Source organism: Bacillus rossius, chromosome 13 (genome assembly GCF_032445375.1).
Source record: "Bacillus rossius redtenbacheri isolate Brsri chromosome 13, Brsri_v3, whole genome shotgun sequence".
NCBI classification, from domain to species: domain Eukaryota; kingdom Metazoa; phylum Arthropoda; class Insecta; order Phasmatodea; family Bacillidae; genus Bacillus; species Bacillus rossius.
Genome location: NC_086340.1, coordinates 8,775,497 through 8,802,260, shown reverse-complemented (window position 1 = coordinate 8,802,260; position 26,764 = coordinate 8,775,497). Strand labels below are relative to the sequence as shown.

General features: G+C 40.0%; 1 protein-coding gene across 2 annotated transcripts in view; it reads right to left on the bottom strand.

Annotated features, from left to right (window-relative positions):
• Positions 1 to 25,751, bottom strand: part of LOC134538207 (sodium-independent sulfate anion transporter-like) — a 50,439-nt gene extending 24,688 nt beyond the window's left edge. Inside the window, exons 1-4 of one of the 2 annotated variants that reach the window (XM_063379302.1) lie at positions 25,644 to 25,742; positions 13,363 to 13,434; positions 11,949 to 12,196; positions 986 to 1,193 (exon numbers count right to left, since the gene is read on the bottom strand). In XM_063379302.1, coding sequence (XP_063235372.1) covers positions 986 to 1,193; positions 11,949 to 12,196; positions 13,363 to 13,434; positions 25,644 to 25,674 — 559 coding nt within the window. In that variant the 5' untranslated portion in view covers positions 25,675 to 25,742. Of the gene's footprint in view, positions 1 to 985; positions 1,194 to 11,948; positions 12,197 to 13,362; positions 13,435 to 25,643 lie in introns of both variants that reach the window. The other variant, XM_063379303.1, reaches the window with a different exon arrangement.
• Positions 25,752 to 26,764: the final 1,013 nt, after the last annotated feature.

The window sequence follows — 26,764 nt, the reverse complement described above, 5'->3', positions numbered from 1 at the left end:
GATTTCAAAAATTGTACATATCAAGAATTCGTTTGGGAAAAAGTACCTGTCCTACCACAACACTTTCCCAGAGAAAAATTTACCCGGTGGTGGGATTTGTTTACATTAGCTTGGGAGGGAGGCAGGGACGTACTGTAACTAGACTAGTTTACACCCCGGGCAATTACTCATTTTGGCGCCCCTTTTATTTATTTATTTTTTTTAACCAAACTAAAACCCTTTCCCGACAACATATTAGTTCCATTATTACAAAAAAAATTGATTCAACTTAGATGGCAAATAAAAAAGCAGCAACACATACTGGGACAACACGATCTCAGCTCGCGTAAACCGTAGTTCGTAAATTTCTAAACCGGCGTCAACAGTGTCGAAGAAATAAGGAAAAATTAAAATATCCCGTCATCACCAGCCGTTACTCTTTCGTTCCAACACCACGCATATAGCCGAGGAATGTAAGTACAACTTGACTTCATCCGCCCGTCAGAATATTTTCCCCGAATAAGTGCTGTCAACAATTCATGTTTGTTTGTTTTTTTCTCTCTAGAATATTTTAACGGATTTTTTTTTTTTTTGCTATTTATGTGGTTTTTATGTTTTTATTTTTCGACACATTCGGTCATCCGGCACCAATCGAGCCGCTTGCGTTCAGATTCCAGACAATATCTCCCAAACAAGCCATCAAAATATGGCATCAAAACTTTTGCTTTGGTATGTGCTAAAACAGCCTATACATGTAATTTAGAAAACCTACGCAGGAAACCAACCAAACGGCCCTTATAAGCAGAGCAACTCTCCTACAGATGTGGTTATAAGACTAGTGACACCGGCAGTTGACCTTGCGCCATCAGGAGCATCAGAGTTTGTTCTTTACTGTCGGTTTTCATTTCAGTGAAAGTCTTTCCGTGTTTACTACCGGGTTAAACTTCACGTTTCAACACTCAGACAGTTGGTTTCCCCGTTGGAACATCCTGCGCCGACGACTCACCCAAGTGCAGCACTCCCAGCAGGAAGATGATGGAACCGTTGAGGAAGGCGAGCAGCACGGCGAAGTCGGCCATGGGCGGCATGTAGGGCTGCAAGACGTATGGCTGGGTCAGCAGCCCCAGGATGGCCGTCGGACCCACCGTCACGTCCTTGCAGCTGCCCACCAGGATGTACATGAAGGACGACATGAAGCACGAGTAGAGCCCGTACTGCGGACACACAGCGGGGCGTTCCCATGTGACACAGTGTCCAAATTCCCTTCCACTTCCCTTGTGACAGCGTCCAAAGTCCCTCCCACATACCTCTTGGCACAGTGTCCAAAGTAACTCCCACTTCCCTTGTGACACAGTGTCCAAAGTCCCTCCCACTTCCCTTGTGACAGTTCTGAAGTTCCTCCCACAATCCTAGTGACACAGTGGTCAAGTACCTCCGATTTACCTTGTGGCACAGTGTCCAAAGTCCCACCCACTTCCCTTGTGACAGTGTCCAAAGTTCCTCACACTTCCTTTGTGGCACAGTGGTCAAGTACCTCCGATTTACCTTGTGGCACAGTGTCCATTGTCCCTCCCACTTCCTTTGTGACAGTGTCCAAAGTTCCTCCCACAATCCTAGTGGCACAGTGGTCAAGTACCTCCGATTTACCTTGTGGCACAATGTCCAACGTCCCTCCCACTTCCCTTGTGACAGTGTCCAAAGTTCCTCCCACAATCCTAGTGGCACAGTGGTCAAGTACCTCCGATTTACCTTGTGGCACAATGTCCAACGTCCCTCCCACTTCCCTTGTGACAGTGTCCAAAGTTCCTCCCACAATCCTAGTGGCACAGTGGTCAAGTACCTCCGATTTACCTTGTGGCACAGTGTCCATTGTCCCTCCCACTTCCTTTGTGACAGTGTCCAAAGTTCCTCCCACAATCCTAGTGGCACAGTGGTCAAGTACCTCCGATTTACCTTGTGGCACAATGTCCAACGTCCCTCCCACTTCCCTTGTGACAGTGTCCAAAGTTCCTCCCACAATCCTAGTGGCACAGTGGTCAAGTACCTCCGATTTACCTTGTGGCACAATGTCCAACGTCCCTCCCACTTCCCTTATGACAGTGTCCAAAGTTCCTCCCACAATCCTAGTGGCACAGTGGTCAAGTACCTCCGATTTACCTTGTGGCACAATGTCCAACGTCCCTCCCACTTCCCTTGTGACAGTGTCCAAAGTTCCTCCCACAATCCTAGTGGCACAGTGGTCAAGTACCTCCGATTTACCTTGTGGCACAATGTCCAACGTCCCTCCCACTTCCCTTGTGACAGTGTCTGAAGTTCCTCCCACAATCCTAGTGGCACAGTGGTCAAGTACCTCCGATTTACCTTGTGGCACAATGTCCAACGTCCCTCCCACTTCCCTTGTGACAGTGTCCAAAGTTCCTCCCACAATCCTAGTGGCACAGTGGTCAAGTACCTCCGATTTACCTTGTGGCACAATGTCCAACGTCCCTCCCACTTCCCTTGTGACAATGTCCAACGTCCCTCCCACTTCCCTTGTGACAGTGTCCAAAGTTCCTCCCACAATCCTAGTGGCACAGTGGTCAAGTACCTCCGATTTACCTTGTGGCACAATGTCCAACGTCCCTCCCACTTCCCTTGTGACAGTGTCCAAAGTTCCTCCCACAATCCTAGTGGCACAGTGGTCAAGTTCCTCCGATTTACCTTGTGGAACAGTGTCCAAAGTCCCTCCCACTTCCTTTGTGACAGTGTCCAAAGTTCCTCCCACTTCCCTTGTGGCACAGTGGTCAAGTTCCTAAGGTCAGCTCAAGGTCGGCTAAGGGCGTGTCAAAATAACTGCGACCCAATCACTAGCTCAGACTTACCAGCCGAATAAATCTGCGAAATATTTCGGGCCACTGCTTGTAGCATTTCTCAGGAGTGCTTTTTCGGAAAACATGGGAAACCAAAATCAGTAATGCCGGACAAGGATTCGAAACCTGGCTTAAGTTTCCTGGAATTGTTTCGTAGCCAACAATAAGTCATGCAATATTTGAAAAATTCTCATTTCTGATTCTTGAATCAGTTTCATGTCATAAATCATGAACCCATAGAAAGCACCATGCGAATTTTTATTTTATTCGAGTGTTTTTTCGGACGCGTGTGGACATTTTTTATTCGCGGGAATGTTTGGTGATAAGAAATGCATGCGTTAACTGCCAGCTGTTTTGTGCTTCTATCACGCTTGGAAGGGTGATAACAGATAACGACGTGACTTGGATTCTGTTTCACCATTGCCTTGTGTGCAGAACACGCGAAAAAGAAATAGAGAATAAAATCAGCAAATTCTTCATGACGGCATTTTTTTATATTTTTTTTTTTAGAAAATTATGTATATGACGTAGAACCAGTAGCGTACAGAAATGCTGTCATCACTATGTAGCGGCAAACGCGTCACAACAGCAAATATCGCATTATTGTCAACATGGCAGCATTTTTTTTTATCTGCGCGACAAACACCAGACAACCAGATATAAAATATACCCATTTACCCATTTACGAAAGCCATCAATGTTTGCAAGTGTTTAAACTTACATATGTATTAATATTTTACAAAATAATTACATTTTGCACTCGTCCGAATAAAACTGGGGACCCTGGAGTCATTGCTATAATCAATGATAAGCAATTTTTTCTTAGTTTTTACATAACATTGTAAAAGAGGTGTCAACATTTATTCCCCTCTCCCCCCTTCAAGTGTTAAATTTCAGACGAGGTAACGTATTTCGAGGTCAAATTTCAAGGTTCATGTATAGATGCTTCGATTGAATCTATTAAATTATTGTTTCACGGAAATAAGACCCTTTGTGTGAACATTTGAAGCCCCTGTCTTTTTGAGGAATAAAACGGGATATATTCCCGTAAGTGGGAATGTTCCCCCTCAAAAAGTAAAATTTTGCGAAATTTGGAGGAATTTCGAGTCATATCCGAGGAAAAATGAGAAATTTAAACGTCACATATTTAAGACCCCCATCCTCAATTCTCTCGCCCTGAATCCTGTCCTCGGACATACCAAACCCCACTTCTGAAACCACTACGCAACTTAAATGTTCATTATGGCCTTAATTGGCGCAAGGTCTGTTTAAATGTTTAGGTGGTGCAGGAATAACATTTCAACCTTGGATTTCAGAGCATTCAGAATTTATGAAACCCCCTTATAAAATATGGGTCAGGTGAATGTTTGGCGTGCATTTGCCATTGGTGTTCAGGAGAGTAGTAAAAAGAGATTATTTCAGTGTTAGGGAAAATTTATACTGTTTATAATTTTTAAGTACTAAAAAAATATATGTATGTTTCATTAATTTAATTTAGATAGTAATTCTGGAACTACATAGTTTATCCTACTTAAATATGCGTGATTCTTATATTTTGTCATATTAATTTAATGATTTTTTGAAGTGAAACTTCTTTGGACACAATGAGAGTAAAAATTCAAGACCAAATTTTAATGCAACGTTTTCGTGAAACATTGTTGTGAAACGTTTCTGACGCAAAAAGGACAGCGAATAAGTACTTGGCCAAAGAAATATAAAGAGAGCACTATGCTACATACGTTGCTGGGTTCGTTTACGTTCTCCTCTTTGTGCAATGATTTGACCCCAGCCAAAAAAAAAAAAAAACAGAGCCGAGAGAGATAGATAAACGAAAGAATAAGACGGAGAGTGTGTGCGCATGCGCTTGTTTCAGAAAATAGATATAGGTATCCTATACAGTTCAGGTGTGAATGCCTCGAATGTTATATTTGCTACCAGCGCGCTTGCGAGCCTCCTTGTTCGACCAGCAGCGTAGAGAGCGCTGTTGAGACAGTTCCTACATTTCCCGCATAGATAGAACTACCTGTTATGAATTCAATATTTCGTTCAGAGATTTGGAGTGTTCCAAATGGCAGAATTGTTTGGGAAAAAAAAACAGTAACACGCATAGTTTTTGTTTATAGTGTAAGTATTTCAACAGTGAGTAATATTTATTGTTAATTAATCATTATTAGAAAATTATATATATATGCCGTTTTACCCCTTACGATGTACTTATGAGTCGAGGTTTTAATTGACAAAGAAGTTCGATTTCTCATCACGTGTGCTGAGTTACACGTGCTCTTATACATATATAAATATCGGACGTGCTACCTCCCTTCCCATTTCCCTCCTCAGACAATGCAGGTGCTCGCTGTTATCTGCGAGCAAGGCGAGAAGCGATAAGAGGAGAATGCCAGGCTAAGTCTTCTCCCTTCAAGGCGTGACGAGAGAGAGAGAGAGAGAGAGAGAGAGAGAGAGAGAGAGAGAACCCTCGCAGCGACCTTGACTCCAGGCCCTGGCTGTACACTGCGCGGGAAGACGCGACGAAGCGTCCCGTGGCCAAGTCAGCTGCTCTGCAAAGGAAGCGGCAGAACATATTCCCACGGGTAGTAAGTGAAATCATTGTATATTATATATGTTCAATGGTATAATGGTAATTGCGAACCACCGAAAGCATGATTTTGCACAAATACATATTTACTAGCAGAACCCGGCAGACGTTGTCTTACCAGTGTTTATTTATTTACCTCTCTCTCTCTCTCTCTCTCTCTCTCTCTCTCTCTATATATATATATATATATATATGTAGAATGCAAGGTTTGTATGTAATTTTATAACAGTCGCAATCACTATTTGTTGTTACTGAATATTAAGGACAGTAAAAATCACAATATACAAATTTTCATGGCGATCGGTTGAACGATGTCGGAGTTTATGAATGTCATGATATACCAACATATATATGTGTGTGTGTGTGTGTGTGTACTAGCTGTGGTACCAATCGCTGAAAGTTTGGTAGGATATAAGGTCCCCCGCCTAATCAGGGGTGTGCATGTGTTAGTGAGGCGGGATGATATGTGCAAGGCTGTTGGACTGGCGCGCAGTCTTCTTTCTCGTAAATAGTACAACTACGGTATCTGAGCGGTGACCGTGAAATTATGTGGCGGAGAAATGAAGGTGTAATGCAAGTCCCTTAAAACGCTTTCAAGAATCTTCACCGGTGGTTTTTCAGCTAAAAGTTACTCCGAAAACACGCGTTTTAGCCATTTTTCACTCTCACAAAAAACACAGTTTAAAAACTTAACCCGAAATCGAAAGTACTTTTCGGCCCTCGGCGTATTCTTAAACGCTGTTCGTCAACAGAATCCAATTCGGATATCTTGAGCAGTTTTCAAATCGCGTTGTTTCTTTCTGAAGTTTTGCAACACCGTTTGTGTGCCAAGGTAGGCGGGGCCCTTAAAGCGACGATGATGAATAAAAAAAACCAGTTTGCGTAACTTTTCTGAAAGAAAAAAAAATTGGTTGTCTGTAAAGTCGGTTTACGGAAGATAGTTTAACGTGACAACGTCATAACAAAACATTAATGAAATGATTGCATACTTTTATGAATAAAATTGAATCATTTTTATTGAATTATCATTATTTTGTATGGATACAAAGAAGGAGTGAAATGAAATCTACAATTTAATTGATAAATTTACTTTTATTTGCACTCATTAATTCAAATATGTTTATTACTTTAACGAAGATATTATTTTAACTATAACTTTTATACGTGTTTGCTATTTAACTTCTTTCAATCCGTATTATTCTGTTAAGGATAGGACGATGATAGGAAAAGAAGGAAACGAATGGGAGTGTTTCAAGTTTAATGTGCCTCGAAAAAGTCAAATCGATGGTTGTTCCAATCGAGTGGAAGAGAGATAGGTGCGGCGCAAGCGTACAATGAGCGTAACGGGACACAGCGTAACGGGACAATGTGCGTTACTGGACACTTTTTTCGTGCGTGCAGCCGTCGTTCATCGATTTATTAGACGTCACGTTAAAATAGTTCGTGTCTCTCGTTCTGCGGGCTTGCCGAGTGGCCATTGGCTCTGCGCCCTGTCCGGTCCGGACTGACTACGAGGATGCCGCGTCCAGGTTCCTTGCAAATGAGATACGAAATAACCTGCTTTTCTGCCTCTTGATTCAGACATTTCAAGACCTTGATAACTTCTCTTTTTTATCGTCCTGCTCCTGACAGTTTTTTTTTCCATCCACCGCCTTCATTTCGCAATCTACGTGTGATGCTGTTGGGGACTTTTCCGCGTGGACGCAGAGGGGGGATGATAGGACACCAGAATCATTGGGCCGAAGCTATAGAGTCTGCATCGGGGAAACCGTATGCTATGGCAGACACAATGTGAATAATTCTTATAAATGGAACAAAAATATTCATGAAAAAAATTTAACATATGTATATATTTTTTAATTTGCACAATTACACGAAAACAACTGTAGCACTATTCTTACCCGGGAATTTATGTTTTTTTTTTATTGTCCCAGTACCTCCAATAGTTAAACCGTTTCCTGAATAGTTTTCCAGTACTAAATTTGCACATTAATAAGCACATTTAAACAGAATTAAGTCCAATTATTAGGGACTGGAAAAATTCTCGGTTTCAATGACCACTAGGATTGACTCCACGATTCTCTATGTACTCGGGCAACTATCACCTGGTCATTGGCTACCGACTAGGGACACCTGTTTACTGCGATTCTTATGATTCGATACTTCTTTTGTTGAGTGTTTGCCATTGGCTCAGAGTCCTTCAGGTAAATGGCGGTCCAGTCACTGACGCAGCATTAAGCTAAACGAGTTTGGATTCCAGGAATCCGCGAATTTTTCCGGTCTTTACCAATTATTGAATATTTAATTATATTTTTATGGTTAAAAACTTATGCTTGAATCAATTAAAATATATAACTATCCACCAAAATATTCGTAAGTAATACTTAGTATCATATCTTGTAAAGCGTATTTCTTATATTAAAAAAATATAACCGTAGCCACGTATTTTTACATATATGCATCATGTATAGTATTACAAACTATTTCCGATGTGCAGTTGGGAACAACTGCCGGCGATTGCGAGTTTTCGTGACGACCCAGGCGCGTCACTCGCGTTCGCGATAAGCCAGCCAATCACACTCCGCCTTCCCTCCCCACCCCCCTGGCGGTCAAGGACGTGAGCACTCGAGCACCGGCTCGGACACGCAGTTGTGGACAGTCGGGAGAGTCCACGGAGTCGTTACCACAACGCCGAAATACCATAACGCCAAATGTCAAAATTAACCGCAACGCCGAAATACCATAAATTGACCACAACGCCGACAGCTAGAAAACTGCTGTGTACCACAACGCCGAAATAACAACTGAATGAATTTGCGTGTGTTTCTTAAATGTACCTTAACGCCGAAATGCCACAATCAAACCTAACCTTAGCTAACCTAACCTAACCTAGCGTAATATAACCTAACCTAACTTAACCTAGTCTAACCTAACCTAGTCTAACCTAACCTAGTCTAACCTAATCTAACATTTGTGGCAGTCCTGCAATGACATTTTTCGGCGTTAGCGTATTTCGGCGTTGTGGTATTTCGGCATTGTGGTACACAGCAGTTTTCTAGCTGTCGGCGTTGTGGTCAATTTATGGTATTTCGGCTTTGTGGTACGTCCCCGTCTGTCCACGCTGTCCCCCTGAGTCAGAGGTTCGAGTCTCTTCTCGTCGTGCGCGGGGCAACCATATAACAGAACGGAAGACGAAACTCAATATTCATAATACTTTCCAAATTCGCGCACACAATTCAGCTAGTAAAGTTATTTTAAATTTATATTTTGAAGTTATGCTTCTCTAGGCACGTTATGAAAAAAAAAAAATGTTGAGAGTGAATTTCTACGATGCGCGCGCGCAGCCTGCAACAAAAATTGACTGGATGAAAAAAAGGGTTAAATACAAATAAAAATTATGTGTATGCTTTTAAATTATATACTTTAGTGATTAATATTGAATGCAGGTTCATATATTTAAAACCATTTATTTATTGTTAATATTAGTGATATAAATGGTGTTTATATATATTTTTTCAAGTGCATTTATATAATTGAAGTTATGTTCCCTCATGTATATTTTATTTGCACTATAAATGGTAAATTAGAACTTTTTTATTTAAAAAAATTAATAAACTATGATAAACATTGTCATGTTAATTGATTTTCATTACTAATTAAAGTTTATCTAGATTATTTTATTAAATTAAATAATTATTTTTATTCACATGTTTATATTAATATTGAATACTACATATTAATTTTTTTATTGTATACTTTACCGACCGTATTTATAATATCACTCCCATCATTTTATTATTTTATTTATACTAATCATTTGAATACAAAATTAAAGTTAGTTTTTTTTTAATTTCGCAAAGTAAGTACGTACCTATTATTTTTGTATAACTTATATTTAAAAAAAAATAGCAAACACCCATTATAATATATGCATTTTGATGGTCAGTTAGTAAATACAGAGTGATTAACTCTAATTTATTCTCTTTTGAAGCAGACGTCCGTTTATTAACAATTCTGCTGTAAAACTAGTAACAGTGTGGAAACGTCGTTGATAAAAGTTAACTGATAATTTTACCCATACGAGAAAAAAATAACACCTGGAGTTATGATTGTAGTTCGTAGCGTGTAAGCGCTAAGGGCGACATCAAGGCGCGCGCCAAGCGACGGATCGCCTCTAGACGCGAAGCAGTAAAGTAGGCTGAGGTCACGCACAGTAATGTCATTCTCCTGATCTCTTCGCCGACACGTTGGTCGACCTGTATCACAAAACCAGCGTATCTTTTTTAAGTCGAGATCAACTCGCTGATCCGAGTGCACCTTGAAACGTTAGCGCGGCTTATTCGATCTGGAATTAAAGCCACCTAAAAATAGCTACAAAGTAGTAGCTTATATAACACATTGTGTCGAAGGGCGTCTAAAAATTTTTTTTCTTCAACAAATGTAGAGATAAGATTACTGTTAAGGCTAGGTCTCACACGCCTTTGTGATTTTTTTTTTTCGTTTAAGGAATTTTTTATAAAAATTTAACTCGATACCTCCTTTGCATTTGCTGTTCACAAATATTTTCAATAGATATGTACATTAGTAATATATAAACGAAAGTTCTGCGTCTGGAGGAGCTGGAGCCGGTGTCCGCCATTTTGGATTGTGACGTCACGGCGGCCATCTTGGATTACCTTGACACTGAGCTTTGAACTTCAAAATTGACTCAAAATTTGCCAAAAAAAAAAAACCTAAATTTCAAGTTTTTAAGAAAAAATTACACCCAAAAAAACTATTAAAAAAGGGGGGAAATAAAACTATCACTATTTCGAGGGGGAAAACCCCGTAAATTATTCGAAATTTCGGAGTTCGAAAAACCTCAAAAGACTTTTCCCTTAGAAAAAAAATTCAATTTCCTCATAGCGGCTTAAATTCTCCATTTTCTATCCGCTCCAAGCCACCGAGGTCATGACCTTGACAATTAGGATGCCCTCTGCGTATTCGTAATTTTTTTTTGTCAGTAACATACACCACTCGGATATCTTGATGAATATTGAAATTGTGTGACGGTTTTCTGAAGCCGTTTTCGAGAGTGTCGTTACAACAACGCCGAAATACCATAACGCCGAATGTCAAAATTGACCACAACACGCCGACAGCTAGAAAACTGCTGTGTACCACAACGCCGAAATAACAACTCAATGAATTTGTGTGCGTGTGTTTCTTAAATGTACCTTAACGCCGAAATACCACAATCAAACCTAACCTTACATAACCTAACTTAACCTAGCGTATCCTAGCCTAGCCTAACCTAACCTAGTCTAACCTAACCTAGTCCAACCTAACCATAACCTTTGTGTGCAGTCCTGCAATGACAGTTTTCGGCGTTAGCGTATTTCGGCGTTGTGGTGCGTCCCAGTTTTCGAGGACATCCCGAGGATGCAGGGGCGCAAAAACTTAAATTTCCTAAAAAGAGGGGGATGGGGGGGGGCAATATACCTTTTTTTTAAAATATAGAATCATCGATTTCCCCCCCCCCCCCCCCGGGCCGGGAAAAATTTCATATTTCAAGGTGGAAAACGGTGTTTTTTAAGCAGTTTTTTTTATCTGAAAAATTGATTACACAGCTTTTTCTTTGTTCTCGTTTGCCCCCAGTTCAAGGTTTCAGAGGAGGGGGAGGGGGTTACACTGAGAGAAAAAATTGTTTTGCCTCAATAAAATATTTGTTTGTATATGGCGAAATAAATATAATTTGTTGATTCAAGCAAATATTTTGTAGTAGGAAAAATTCTGTTGACCCAACAAAAATGTTGTTTTCAACTCAACTGTACATTCGGTTAGGTGTAACAAATCATTTTTTGTTACTTACCATGTTTGGTTAAGCTAACCAAAGTATTTTGTTACAGCAAGTAAATATTTGTTTCACCATGTATAAACAAATATTTGTTTGATTCAAACAAACCTTTTTCTCTATGTAAAATACCCTTCCCCCCCCCACCACTGTTGTTGCGCCCCAGCGAGGGTGTGTGTGTGTGGGGGGGGGGGGGGGGAGGGTTAGCTTGGGCTTTGAATATATATACTGTATAGAAGTCGCGAGTGGATAGGATTTACTCTACGTTTTTCAGGAGCGTATGATGAGCAGCTCGGGAACTTCACCGCTGCAGTGCGCTGCCGTAACGCCCTGTATCGTCTTAGTTGTTATTTACACGTTAGAGCGCAGCGCTGTCGCCCGCTGTCATTCCCCGCACCCCTCATCCATCATTCACTGCAGCTCAACGTCGTTCAACAGGAAGGGGAAGGGGTGTTTGAAGAGTTCGACACTTGTCCGCTAGGGGACCACCACAAGTCGATGCCCCTAGAGATGGTGGCGATTGCGGCGGTGAATTAACCAACTACCTCAAAACCGTATTAGAAATTTTAACCTGGGCTGGCGACTTCTATACAGTATATATATATATATATATATATATATATATATATATATATATATATTCAAAGGCTCGGGAGAGGCGAGAGGCGACGCGCGGCGCGCCAGGCAGGATCACCTGAGGACCCAGGCCGGCCACGATGGCGTACGCGATGCCCTGCGGTATGGCGGTGAGCCCCACGGTGAATCCCGCCAGCAGGTCGTGCGGCAGGTAGCTGGGGCGGTAGCGCGGCAGCCACCGGGCCGCGGGCAGCTTGCGGTACACCGCCTCCTTGCTGCAGGCGCCCTTGGCTCGCCGCCGGAGCCAGGCGGCGGCCTCGGAGCAGCCCGCGCGTAGCGGCGACCTGGTCGCCCCGCGCTCCTCCGCTGCAGACAACCCACCACCTCCCATCATCATCATCATCATCTCTCTAACTCTCCAAGCTAACCGAAGGAAAGAAATTAAAACCAAAAGCGGACAGCGTGGTTCTATCCCTCCCTCCTCCCCCCCCCCCCCGGAAATGAAATTCACGTACGCCCCTCTTTTTTATATCTTATACCTTCGAGTCTTGTTAAGGTGTGTACTGCAAAACCGTCTAAACCAAACATTGCATTAATAACTAAGGCTAGGGTTAGTCATTCGTTACTGATCATGCTTCAATTCCATTCAGTGTTGGAATATTAAAAAAAAAAAAAAGGTAAGATTCTTCGGTATTCTTCCAATTTTTTTAATGCAGCTGAGCTGTTAGTTAGTGACTGATCAACATGCCATGCACAAATACTTTGTTCTATGCATTTACATAAACGATGTCTATTTCTATAATTTTTAAAAGAATATAGGTTAAGTTAAAGAAGAATTAAAATCAAGTAATTTAGAATATTCAGAGAACGAACGACTACAGAAAAAAAAAGAAAAATAAATATTAAAGTATTTGACTTAACACTCGAAGCTTCGAGAACAATGGCATCCTAGTTACGCCACTCCACGCAGTGCCGAAACCTCGAGAGACGCATAGAGTCTCTTGGCTTAAAGAGGGAAAGCACTGGGAAAAGGGAAGGCGGGTAGCGAGGCGCCGCTGCTTGAAGTGGCGTAATAGGACGCCATTATTCTCGAAGCTTCGAGTGTTGAGTCGGGGATTGTGATGACGCAACACTTCGGAGGGCTTCGGAGACATTTCCAAGGCGGGACCTGGAAGTTGTGTAAACGGAAGGACTGAACTGCGAGGGCAGGGAAAAATTTACACAGAGAAATGAAAAACTATATTACAAAAGAACTAACCGGCACCCGATGTATGAGGATGCAAGAAATGAAACAGTAATTATTTGTTCCGCCTTGCATTTTCATAGCACGACCAAAGTTAGGTCGTTACAAAAATAATAATTCATGCAGTACCAACCAGAAGAAAGGTAAAAGAGAGAGGAAGACAGTAAAAATAAATTATATAGAGAGGACGATAGACAGTGATATAAAGACACTTAAAAGGACAACAATTAAATGGAAAGAACAGGAATCATAACGTTTCATTTCGATAAAACTCTCCACGTATACAGACCTCGGCTACATTTCTGATGGAGAAGAGGTAGCAGTACTTCTGAAGCGACCTCCACTTCGACATGAGGACCTGCTACACATGGCGAGACAACACAAATGAACAACACGGGTACACAGACACAAGAAGCACATGAATTTAAAAAAAAAAATTTCTCCAGAGATAGTGGAGGTCGTTTTCATTGTAAAAAGAATAGTGTTCATATTGAAATAATCTTTATTTTCATTTAACTTTAATTCAATAATCAGACCGGTGCAAAATGCTAGTATCGATTTACCTGTTTATACCTGGCTACCCGAGAGTTGTGACTGGAAAAGAATAGGCAACCTAACGTTTGCATTTTCCATGGGCTTCATACTTTAGATTGGTATGGAATTTGTCTAATAATCAAACCGGTGAAATGTTTAAAAAAAAAATTATTATTTTAATTATTAATTAATCATATCCTGGACTGAAATTTGTTAGGCAACTCATATGCAATATATTTATTGACATATTAAATTGAATATAAAATACGTTTAATCAAATAAACATCTCGATGAAGGTCGTTTTATATCGGGATCCTATACTAGAAGTAACATTTTTTTTTTAGATCAATGTGTAATTATTAATGTCTGCCATGCCAGAGCATTTTTCTATCACAAGAAACCAGTACCTACGTAGGTAAATAAATACCGACAAAAACACAGAAAACAAGCCAAGATAAGTTATTTTAAAGAGCACTAGCTAATCTTGGCTTGTTCCTGCGTTCTACACTTATTTAGTTATTTACATATTCCTTTTTGTCCGTCTTGGTATTCTACGATGGATTAATACTCTTCAATGGTACGCCCATAATTTCCCATCGTTCTTTTCACCCTCACTTCAAAAAGCTTTCACATAAAAAATGTTTACCATATAAAAAAAACAAAGGTTTGAATATTTGTAGTTATTACTAAAAATCCAAATGAGCGAGGTCATTAGGCTATTTGGCCATCGTAATTCCCTATCGCTCATAACTGTTCACGGTGCCGGAAACCTTTTGTGATTCACAACGTAACCCCAAATTTTCAGATCCGGACGACAGCTGTGATTTCACAAGAATCGTTTCCTGTTGTTCGCCGATAAGTTAAGTCGTTAGCTTCCGGTGCTCTGTCAACTGTGGCCTGCAATTTTCTTTTCCTCCCTCCCCCCCCCCCCCCCCGCCCCCCCCCCCCCCCCACGGGCATGAAAGTGTGCAAACATTGGGACGTTGCAGCTGAGAGTTGAATTATTCATCACACGCATAGCCACAATCCAGTGTGGTCTGGTCATCGCCCAGAAGACAAACCTGACTGGAGAACTATTACAGTAGTGTTTATGATGTTTCCGAAATGTGTGATACATAACGTGAGGAGAAACTAAAGGGCAATGTCTGAATGTATAATTTCATTATTATTGACGTGACAACGTCTAACAAATCGATGAACGCCGGCTGCACGCACGAAAAAGTGTCCCGTTACGCTGTGTCCCGTTACGCTCATTGTACGCTTGCGCCGTATCTATCTCTCTTCCACTCGATTGGAACAACCATCGATTTGACTTTTTCGAGGCACATTAAACTTGAAACACTCCCATTCGTTTCCTACTTTTCCTATCATCGTCCTATCCTTAACAGAATAGCACAGATTGGAAGTAAAAAGAAGTTAAATAGCACACATGTATAAAAATTATAGTTAAAGTAATAAACATATTTGAATCGATGAGTTCAAATAAAAGTAAATTTATCAATTAAATTGTAAATTTCATTTCACTCCTTCTTTGTATCCATACAAAATAGTGATAATTCAATAAAAATGATTCGATTTTATTCATAAAAGTATGCAATCATTTCATCAATGTTTTGTTATGACGTTGTCACGTTAAACTATCGTCCGTCAACCGACTTTACAGACAACCATTTTTTTATGGCGAATTTAAGGCAATGCGCATTTTCTTTAACACTTAACCACATTAAATAATTCCAACTAACAAGAAAAGATTACAGGAAGACTATGTAAGAATGATCGCAATCCTTAGTGGGCTACAAAAATGTATTTCCTCCCCATTATAGCCCAACATGCCCCATACACATAAAGAGGCAGGAACTGTTTTTCCAAATAGTCAACATTTAATGCTGGTTTGGACACGTGTTACTGTGTGTTTAGTAACAATTTAAGTGTGTATTTATTATGATTTGTTTTAATGGAGTAATCAAATCAATTAAAAACAATTACGTAAAAATCAAAATAAAAAATATTGTTTTCTTTTCTCAAGAAAAATCGTACCTAAATTTATTTGTATTAACGTCTACTAGCCCCTGAAATATTAGAGTGATAATAAAATATCTTTATAATCAAATCAATATATTTATAATATATGTAAGCGATGTTTTTCCTTGCATGCCGCTATAACTCTACAGCCCCATGGGGTTTATATGGTATGGTAGCTCTCCATCCTCCATCCATGAAGGTCTCGGTTTGGAACTGAAGGGGTTCGGTTTGAAGATATGGGTGTCAAAAGAGGGCATCACACCAATGGACTTCATATGGGAACTCGGTGTAGCAGCTGGGAATCGAGTGCCAAAGTGGCTGAGACTAGCCAGAATTTTCCTGGATGTTCTAGAAAGTTGCAGAATGTTCTAGAATGATCGAGCCTGTTGGAAAATATTCAAGAATGTTCTGGAATCTTTTAGAAGGTTGGATAATGTTATAGAATATTGAGAATGTTGTACGATGTTCAGAAATGTTAAAGAATCTTCCAGAAGGTTCGAGAATGTAATAGAATGTTCCAGAATGAATTTTCCATAATGTTAGAGATTTTTCGAGAATGTTCTAGAATGATACAATCGTTTCTGGACCATAAGCAAGTATTGTAATAGAATAAGTTAAGTATGAAATGAAGTGAAAACAAAATTAAATAAAAGTCAGAGTTTTATGTCACTAAATTAAATACAACCATGTATATTGAAAATGTGATAATTTTGTATGGCTTTAGAATTTCTGTGTTTAAAGGTTCGTTTTTTAAATTCAAATTTGACAGGAGCTGGCTGGCTTTGTCCGAAGGAAGTGAGGGTAACTCCGACTAGTTATAAAGAATACCTATTCACCAAAAATTTATATAATAATTATAACAGAACCCTCAATCACCCTCCACCACCCTCTAGCGTTTCACGCATGTATTGTATGGCGAATTGTGCTTGTCTAGTTATGTTCCATCTCCGTGACTTACGTACCACGAACTTTGAAACATCACATATATTTGTGTGCTATATCTTCGTGGGAACTTCACCAAATGCGCTTGCTCTTTTGAGAGAACGCTTGCCTGAGATAATCTATATCATCTGCGAAAAAAATAAAAAATCAACCTTCATCTGGATTATAACCGTAAGATGCGCGGTTTCAACAGCTTACTGTCTGATACCCAATGCCATCATCGCCTTGATCAGCGATAACGTCAGCAACCAGCTAGACTTGAACGTGATCTCTTACAAGTTCGAAAAACAACTATTAATGTTCCGTTGGCTCTGTAAGTCACATTTTACGGCCGATGCCACAGATTATCTACATCAGAGCATTCACCTCCCCACCAAGGCGATCCAGAGTTTTGTTGAGTGAGAAATGTGGCAGACGTTTCTGTGAGTCGGCGGGATACCTCCCCGCCCCCATTTTTTTCTCTCTTCAACTATTTATTCCATCAATTCTCCATTTTTTTTATCTCCTCCGCATTCATAGTCTCTGATGACCCCGATGTCTACCAACGACGGTTCCAGTGGGTAGGTCTGGTAGACCCGGGCCTACCCAATATTTTCAAAATTGAAAATTGGAAATAATACTTTTTTATTTAAGTACACAATTCATATTAAACGTCTGCCAACGATAGTGAACCACTCAAGAGATACTGGAAGTACTGGAAAGGAGCATAAGGACAGTTTCTGTATTTCCAGTGCCACCCGCCTGTGTGTTTCGGGATGTGCGATGGGCGTTTACGGGAGACACTCAGCAACGAAAACACAACTTGCCAGCACATTGGAGACAGTGTTCCAAAGAACTTAACTAAGAACATAATTCACGATCCATCCTCAAAACAGGCAATAAAGCGTAATGTAAGCGAACGATAGCAATATTGGTACACTAGTTACATTTGTGAGGAGGGGGCATGAAGTGGCGAAGAAGAAGGCAGCTTCACTTTAGAGGCTAATGCTCCATCTGTATACCTTTTCTGCCATCTGGCACTGTTGCATTACTTGTCGATGGTGATGATTATGATGATGCTGATGGTAATGATAATTATGCTGCTACTGATGATGCTGATGATAATTATGATTATGCTGTTGATGATTATGACGATGCTGATGATAATGAGACTGCTGCTGATGATTATGCTGCTGATTCTTATGATGATGCTGATTTTGATGATAATGATGATGCTGCTTATGATAATACTGTTCTGTTGATAGTGATGAAGATGCTACTGATGATGATGATTATGATGATGCTGATGATGATGCTGATTTTGATGATCATGATGCTGTTGCTGATGATGATGGGCTTATCGGGCTGGTTTGGGTCCCTAGTCGTAGTGTTTGGGTGCTAGGGGCTGATGATGTTGATTTTGATGATCATGATGCTGTTGCTGATGATGATGGGCTTAGTCGTCGTGTTTGGGTGCTAGGGGCGTAACTGGCGAGATACTGATTCTGCGGCGGTTGGATATTGGCCTGGTCATAAGTCACGTTGCAGCTGAGACACGGTTGTTCCCGAAGTGCGTGACGACTGTGCCACGAGCACACTGACGTCACCACTAGGCTGGATTCTGTTTGTTTTTACTGGTACAATTACCCGCAAAGGGTTGTTTTTTGACGTGAAAACGTCAAATAAATCGATGAACGCCGGCTGCCCACGAAAAAGGATGACTCATTGTCCCGTTACGCTCACTGTTTCGTTACTATCATAGTACGCTTGCGCCGCATCTATCTCTCTTCCACTCGATTGGAACAACCATCGATTTGACTTTTTCGAGGCACATTAAACTTGAAACACTCCCATTCGTTTCCTACTTTTCCTATCATCGTCCTATCCTTAACAGAATAACACAGATTGGAAGAAGTTAAATAGCAAACATGTATAAAAGTTATAGTTAAAATAATCTCTTCGTTAAAGTAATAAACATATTTAAATTAATGAGTGCAAATAAAAGTAAATTTATCAATTAAATTGTAGATTTCATTTCACTCCTTCTTTGTATCTATACAAAATAGTGATAATTAAATAAAATGATTCAATTTTATTCATAAAAGTATGCAATCATTTCATCAATGTTTTGTTATGACGTCACGTTAAACTAGGTATATGTATATGCAAGTAAGCGAGCACTAAATTAGTTATTTAGCAAGTATGCAAGTGTGCAAGTATGCTGTGTCATTTCCACCTCTCCCCTGCCTTCTCTTCCTCTACAGGTTCCCCCCACCACGTACCTAACTATGCCCCTCCTCTCCCGGTTTCACTTCAAAATTCCACGGAAGTTAGCGTATTTTTTTCGTCAAGTAACAAAAGATGAAAGTAGCATTGTGACGTAACGCGATTCAAGCTTTGAAATGCATAATTCGCCTCCGCCAGTAAATTCTACAGTTCGTGAATGGTCGAAAAGCAACTTCTCATAGTGATGTTACCACACTCATATTCAACCAAGACAGGTCTTCGTTTAACAGGACATGTCATTCCTCTTCTGCCAAGACATGTCTTCTTCAGCCAGAACATTTTCTATTCAAGTAGAACATTTTCTCTTCCATTAGAACATGTTTCTCTTTAAACCAGAACATGCCCTCTTCAACATGTCCTCTTCTACCAGGACATTCCTTTTTCAACCAAAACTTTTCATCTTCGACCAGGACATGTCCTCTTCAACCAGATAATGTTCACTTATACCAGAACACGTCCTGTTCCATCAGGACATTTTCTCTTCAACCGGGAAATGTCATCTTCTCCCAAGACATTTCATATTCAACCAGACATTTACTCTCTAACCAGGACATGCCCTCTTCTACCAGGAAATGTCCTCTTCTACCAGGACATGTCGTCTACCACCAGGACATGTCGTCTTCCAACAACCCGTGTCTTCTTCAACCAGGATGTGTCCTCTTCCATCAGGACATTTTCGTTTCAACCAGGACATGTCCTCTTCTCCCAGTATATGTTGTTTTCTACCAGGACATTATTTTTTTTTATTTTTGCAGTTTATTTAACAGTCCGAGCGGGTTTTGGAACAAACAAGCAACTGTCCTCATTTTTCAAAGAAAAGAAAATTTTTAAAACATGTGGCAAAAATATTTTGAGAGATCTATTTACTGTAATAAAAGTTATTTGTGTGCATTCATTTTCTGTTTCTTATGAATATGACTACAGATATTTTACATGTAACTTGGTTATTATTACCCTACAGTTGTTTCTTTATCGATAATCAATTTTTTAAATATAATTTTCTGTATTGTACACTTTGAATAAAATTAAGCTATTGCTGTTTGTCTTTTGCTAATGTACAATAAAAAATACACACAAACCATAAAATACATGACAATACTACAATATCCAAAAATGTTCTCGCTCTTCTATTTTGCTGTCACGTTTCTTTTTAAGTGTCCTTCTTTTGTCTGCTAGTCGTCTGGTAACTCTTTCTTTGTAGATACCTTCAAACGATGTTTTTGGTAATAGTAGAAACGGATACGATAAGTGCTTTGCTTGTCATGTAAATTAGAATTTCTCTATAGCTATTCCGTCTCATTCATTACAGTTTGGGTCTTTTACACTGTCTATTGGCTTGTTTTTCTTCTCAGTGCAAAGACAAAAACCTCATTTATTGAAGCATTTATTCATTCTTCAGTGATTCGCCACTGTACACGCCGATTACATTGGTCCCTAATGACTTGGTGGGGGGGAGGGGGGGGCATGCATATTCCGTGAAAAGATTTACACACTAGCTGGAAGTTAAAACAATGCACCATCGTCTGTGTCTCATGATTGGGCAAGTTTCTTTCAGTCACGTGTCGACTGTTACTACACCAATCACAGCAATTCAATAGGAAGCAAACGCGTCCTGGGTGGCTCGGTCAAATAAGGCAACGACTTCTCTCACAGACGGCCGCCAATCACAAGGAAGAAAGCGGCTGGTGCGGATGTACCTGAATGCAGTCTAATAGGCTTTCAGATTTTTTCAAGAAAAATGCCTACCCTTACTAATGACCACTATCAGCGCTAGACTTCTCGGTCCATAATAATTTGTAATTTGTTGCGTAGACTTTACTGAAGTGTCTGGTGGGGATGGGTTGGGGGGGGGGGGCTGGGATAGGGGAACGTTATGGAATAGCCTCTAGAGAGAGAAATGTTTGTGAAATAACGGAAGTGAAAGTTTGACTGTGTTAGGGCATTGTCAATTAAATATGTTTTACTAAATGTAGCTGACCGAATCCAACTAGTCCACTTTGCAACAATCAACGTCGTGTGTGATAACTAGGGGCAGGCATTTTTCGCGCAAAAATCTGAACGCCTACTAGACAGTAACAAGGTATGCTCACACCAGCGGTTTCTTCCTTGTGATTGGCGGCCGTCTGAGAGAGAAGTCGTTGCCTTATTTGCACGAGCCACTAAGGACGAGTTTGCTTCTACACTGAATTAGTGTGATTGGTTGTTGTAACAATCGACATGCACCTCAAAGTAACTCACCCAATCACAAAACACAGACGATGCTACAGTGTTTTAACTTCCAGCTACTCTCGGGATCTTTTTGCGAAATTTTCATGGCCCTAGTGATAACCTAACCTCGGAAACATTCATTTAATTTATTTGCCTAATTTCTAGGAGTCTCAGAACACCTTCTTTCAGGATAGTGAAGTGACGTTAGTAATGAACATAAATGCAACTATCGTGTTTTTTATTTATATTTCTACGGATTTGCCGCTTCAGCAATTGATTGCCGAAAAAGCATGGTGTAAGGTCTCTGCTGGAATGCGAACGGGCTCATATTTGACACCGGAGTCAGTGAATGTCTGGGACGAAGCTGTGGCGAGCTGAGTCAGCGGTCTAACCATTAGGAGCTCCTGCGCATACAGCAAACTCGTGTTTTGTTACGATAATCGTGATTGAAGTATTCAGTAGCTAAAATACAGCATGCCCCAGTTATAACTTTCAATAGTATCAACTGTAGACGTTGCAGTGTGTTTGTTCAAGGTCACAAAGAGTAACTCAAACAGTTTTAGATAAGCACATGCGCGAGCACTGCTTTGTTGTTTTCCACCTACGCAAAATGGCGACTCCTGAACGTAAAGCGTTCTGTGTTCTGCAATTTGCTAAGAGTGAATCTATAACTTCAGTTCAACTGCGTTTCGTTTAAAGTTTAATTGTGATCCCCCATGTAGCAAAAACATTCACCGATGGTATAGGCCCATCGAGACGACAGAGCTCTTTTTTCGTTGGCCTCCACGTTCACATGGCATAACTCCATGCGATTTTTTTTTTCCTAGGGGGCTTTATATTTACGTTTCGCCGCTACCTAATGATTTGCCAGAGTTGAGGCACAGAACTGAAGAGGCTATTGCTTCCGTTATTCCGGACTTGTTAACCAAAGCGTGTGAAGAATTGGACTTTAGGTTGTACGTGTGCCGTGTAACTAAATGTTCACACATTGAACATTTGTATGAAAAACTAGGTTACTTTACCTTCAATTTGATGTATGAATTGTTGTACATAGTCTAAATTAAACTGTCATAGGAACTGGGACATTCGGTGTATGTTTCGACGACGTACTGTCAATCTGAATACAAGTGAAAGGATTTTAATACCGATTTATATAGATCGGCACATTCTGTAGTCCGGCACCAAACCATCCGCTCGCGTTCAGATTCCAACTGCTAACCTTGGCCGCCAGGTAGCACTACTGTTTATATTTCGCTCAGAGTTTATCGTTACTGTCGTCAGGATTTACTGTTTTATAATGGTTTGCATTTCACATACTCGCATATGTTATTCCCATTAAAACTATACTGGTGTTTCTTTAATCCGGCATAGCCGTGGGACTTTTGTGCTGGATTATAAACATTTCACTGTAAAGCCTATACAAAAAAATAAACCGGTCAATATTATTCTGAAACGGTTATTCTTATAATTTGATTGTTCTATTGCATACTTTAGTAAGTGATTAAAGTAAATACCACTCACGGATACCAACTAGGAATTTTCCAAATGTGATAAATTTTATTTTGTGATTGCGTACATGTCAATATCTATGTCAATACGTTTTAAAAATCGTATCTCGAGGCAATATCTTGTTACAGAACGACTGATTGATTTCATCGGTTGGAGAAAATGATAGTTGGGTATTTGACAAAACAATCTTCACTGTACAATGTGCTCTTTCATTAATACATTATATTTTAAATATGTGTTTATTTATTTTTACACTTAGCTTAGTTGTAAACCTACGATTGATATGTTAAAAAAAAAATAGTTTCTCAAACTCCATCACCTTTAAGTAATTTATGTTAATAACTAAGACGTTAGTCATGCAATTTATTTAACAACGTGCATTTATTTTTACAAAAAAAAAGTATTTACAGATTATTTTACGTTGCCATAGGGGAAAAAATACTTATTTAAAAAACCGACAACCATAAACGCGTGCTTTAAGTGACCGCCAGTCTAGATCTCCAAACAAGTGTTAAGGCGCCATTTACAAACCGCTCGAGATTTATTTTTAAAAAAATGTCTGATTTGGAATAGCATTCAAGAATCATTTCACTTGCCTAAACAAGTTTCGTTATCGTAAATGGCATAGGAAAGCGCAGAGGTGTCTTTATCTTTGATGTTCCACCATTAAACGACGGGGTCATCGCTCTAAGGCTGGGTTCACAATTGAAAAAATAACAGTAACAGTAACAGTAGGTCGTGTGCATAGTATATGAACGCCATGTTTCCTAACCTAACGATTCACAATAGCAGAAAGTTGGTCGTGTGCATGGGAGCGAGGTCGTTCGCATAGGAGTGAAATGAATATATTTTATTTCGGTCGCGTACGCATGGCACAACAGCCAATGAGAGAAGAGCAGGGTGCTTTTTTGGCGGGACTAGAAATATGTTTATATTTATTAACCATATTGTGGTAAGAAAATGTCAAGATAATAATAGTTTTATCGTTATTTTGAAAGTTAATATGTTTATTTACTAACACTGCAAACAGATGTCGCATAGTTCGCGAAATTTCATTGGCTGAAATTAACAGTAAGAATTCAATTGTGAACCGATTTCGCAGTTCGCACAGGTCGTGTGCATGGCTTGCTATGCACTCGCTTAATTTTTTTAATTGTGAACCCAGCCTAAGTCCTGTGGAGGCGCGTTACCGCCGCATAAGACTGCAAGACTGGCGTGTAGGGGCGAAGAGACGTTTGGAGAACAAACCAGAGTCACCCTTGTGGAGCTCGTGCGAACAGTCAGGCGGTCACCTTAGTCAGTTAACGTAGCTTTGTGCAAGAGTGAGACATGCATCAAGTTCCTGTACAACATGCCATAACTATTCGATGTTAGTTTTTTTTTTAAGGACTATTGTTGTGGATAGCTTAATAAAGTACAACAAAATCCAGAAAACATAGATTAAAAAAAAAATTAAATCAGAATACGAATATTAAGGAAGGGTTTTCTCGTGTGGAATAAGACGTAATGATTTCAGGTAACAGGCAGTAACATAGAACATGGGTCGTTTTCACAATATTTCTCCGCCATGATTTCGAACACGCTAAATCATAACTACACTTAGTACGGTCCAGTGGCCATTCTACTACTATTCGGCCATTTGGTTTTGTGGGACACTAATATTTTTGAGAGAGGGGTATTACCGGGTTGTCTGTGGGTGTTGATGCCCCTCACAGAAATTGGGGATTCGGTGGCTCTCACCCAGAAAATTAATAAAAGAAAAAGAAATATTAAAAACAACGTTTTAAAGTCAACCAGGATCTTAGATCCAACGAATTTTATTTGTTAAATTATTTATATGTTAAAATTTAAAAAATAATAATAATACATATGATTTTAGCTTTGTTGAAATTTGAATAAACAATGTTCACGTTATTTAATCAATGGGATAATACAATTTAATGGCACGCATTCAACATGGCAACATGGAAGTTCCGGCATGGGCTTCTGGTACGGTCTTGCGTTACGGTCTTATGTGTTACGAACGCGCAGCAAACATCCAGCGAGAAATTGAGTAGCGTGGCATCTTGACGGGAGTTCGGTGGTTGAAACTGTATGTTTAATACAAATGTGATTTCTACTTAAAAAATAGATCGTGGCAGTTATCTGTAAATAGCGACTGAAGATAAAATTATCTAAACAAAACATATTTACTATAAAATTTCTTAAGTTAGAATTGTTCTTTAAACATTTTAGTATATCATATCATGAACTAATTTTGATGTTGAAAACTTTGTTCACAGGCTGCTAATTCAACTATCACGTAATAATCACCAGATAATTAGAATTATTTATCAACGATAGATGTCGGATAATGTTGCGAAATTTCACTGGCCAGAGGTGTATTTGTTAGTGAAGCGGGATGATAAGTGCGACGCTCGCTTGTGATTCTAGTGCGGTATCGCCTCTAAGAGCAAGGCTGTGGACTGGAACGCAGGGAAGAAACGTAATGCAAGTGCCTTGGGTGTTTTTAAGAATCTCTGCCAGCAGTTTTATGTCTAAAAATTAATCTGAACCAAGTAATTTAGCCATTTTTCACGTTTCTTAAAAAGAATACATACAGTTGTAAACCAATTCCAGAAACGAAACTACTACTCATCCGCACTCAAACGTATTCTGAAATGATTTTCGTAAACAGACACCACTCGAATATCTTGAGCATCTTTTTCAAATCGCTAGTGGGTTTTTTTTTCTCTAAATATCTGCGCCAAAACCGTATATATTCGATTGTGAACCGATTTCGCACCGGTAGCCTACAACTCACGTAGTTTCGGTTCCCTACCACGTTCGTGCAACTTCGGATTTCTCTCAAAAATTGAAATTAAAAAAAAAATCGAAGGGTTAGGTTAGGTTCGGTCAGTCACAACATGCTTGAACTTCTGATTTGGCGGCTGAAGTGGCGTTAATACCAAAACGCAAAACTTCTGAAATCTTCGGAAATTCTTGCAGGGAACCGAAACTATGTGAGTTGTAGGATTCCCATTTCGCACAGGTCACGTTGCGGAGACAAACTTCACTCCCGACCCTTCAGAAGGTACTGCCAACACTGACCTGCGGTGGTGTCTACCGCGCGCTCTGCCATCTCGCGGAGGACTGGCGAACGACGAGCAGCTAACCTCCTCCTCCACCCGTCGAAGGCTGACAAGCGAATGTCGGGAGGCGGGGACCCGACTTGCACTCTCGCAATACCACAAAAAAAAAAATAATCATTTGTAGCTCAACAGTATCCGACCCGACGACCCAAGGTCGTGGCTTCCAAAGGAGATGGCGTTCTTCCCCCCTCTTTTCTTTCCCCAGTCTGGGCGTTCGTCGGGGTTATATAACAAACCCGTTCAGAATTCAGAGAATGCCGGCGGCCCAGTTCAAAAAGAAGTTTGTAACTAACGAGTAAAATTTTAAAAATTTTACATGTTCGTTAAAAAGCACTCTAGTAATCTGGTAATTACAAGTAAATTTTCATACATTTACAAGATTTTTATTTGTTTGCTACTTAAAAACTCTGGATTATTGATAATTGCAGCTAATAAACCTGTAGCTGACACTTTTTGTCTACAACTATTTCCCTAACGTGTTTTAAAAAAAATACATTTGAAATTACATAAACAAATTCACACTGCAACGAAAAAAAAAAAAAACAATAACTGTTATCAGTCAGTACATTAATTTAAAGAAGTCGTGTTGCCAAATCTTGTTGGTTACAAATGTACCAATACTACAGTTGTCACACACATCGAAATTTTTGTTCGTGACAATTCTTAGATGATCTTCGTAAATTTCCGGATTGTGTTAACTTGTAATTTCAAGTGCTTATTTCTTACAATTGTTACTTACAAGATTCGCACTTCTTCGAAATGAGCCCCTTGTGGTATTAACTAACAACAGGGGCGCAACAACTAAATTTCCAAAAGGGGGGGGGGGGGGGGGTGTAATATAACTTTTTATAAAGAATCATCGATCCCCCCTATTGAAGTGGGGGATCCGGGGGTCCTCCCCCGGGAAAATTTGTATTTCAAGGTGGAAAATGGTGCTATTTAAGCAGTTTTATTATCTAAAAATTGATTACACAGCACTTTCTTTGCCCCCGTTGACCCCACTTCAAGGTTTCAGAGGGGGGGGGGAGGCAAAATACCCTTCCCCCCCTGTTGTTGCGCCCCTGCCTAACAGTATGGATG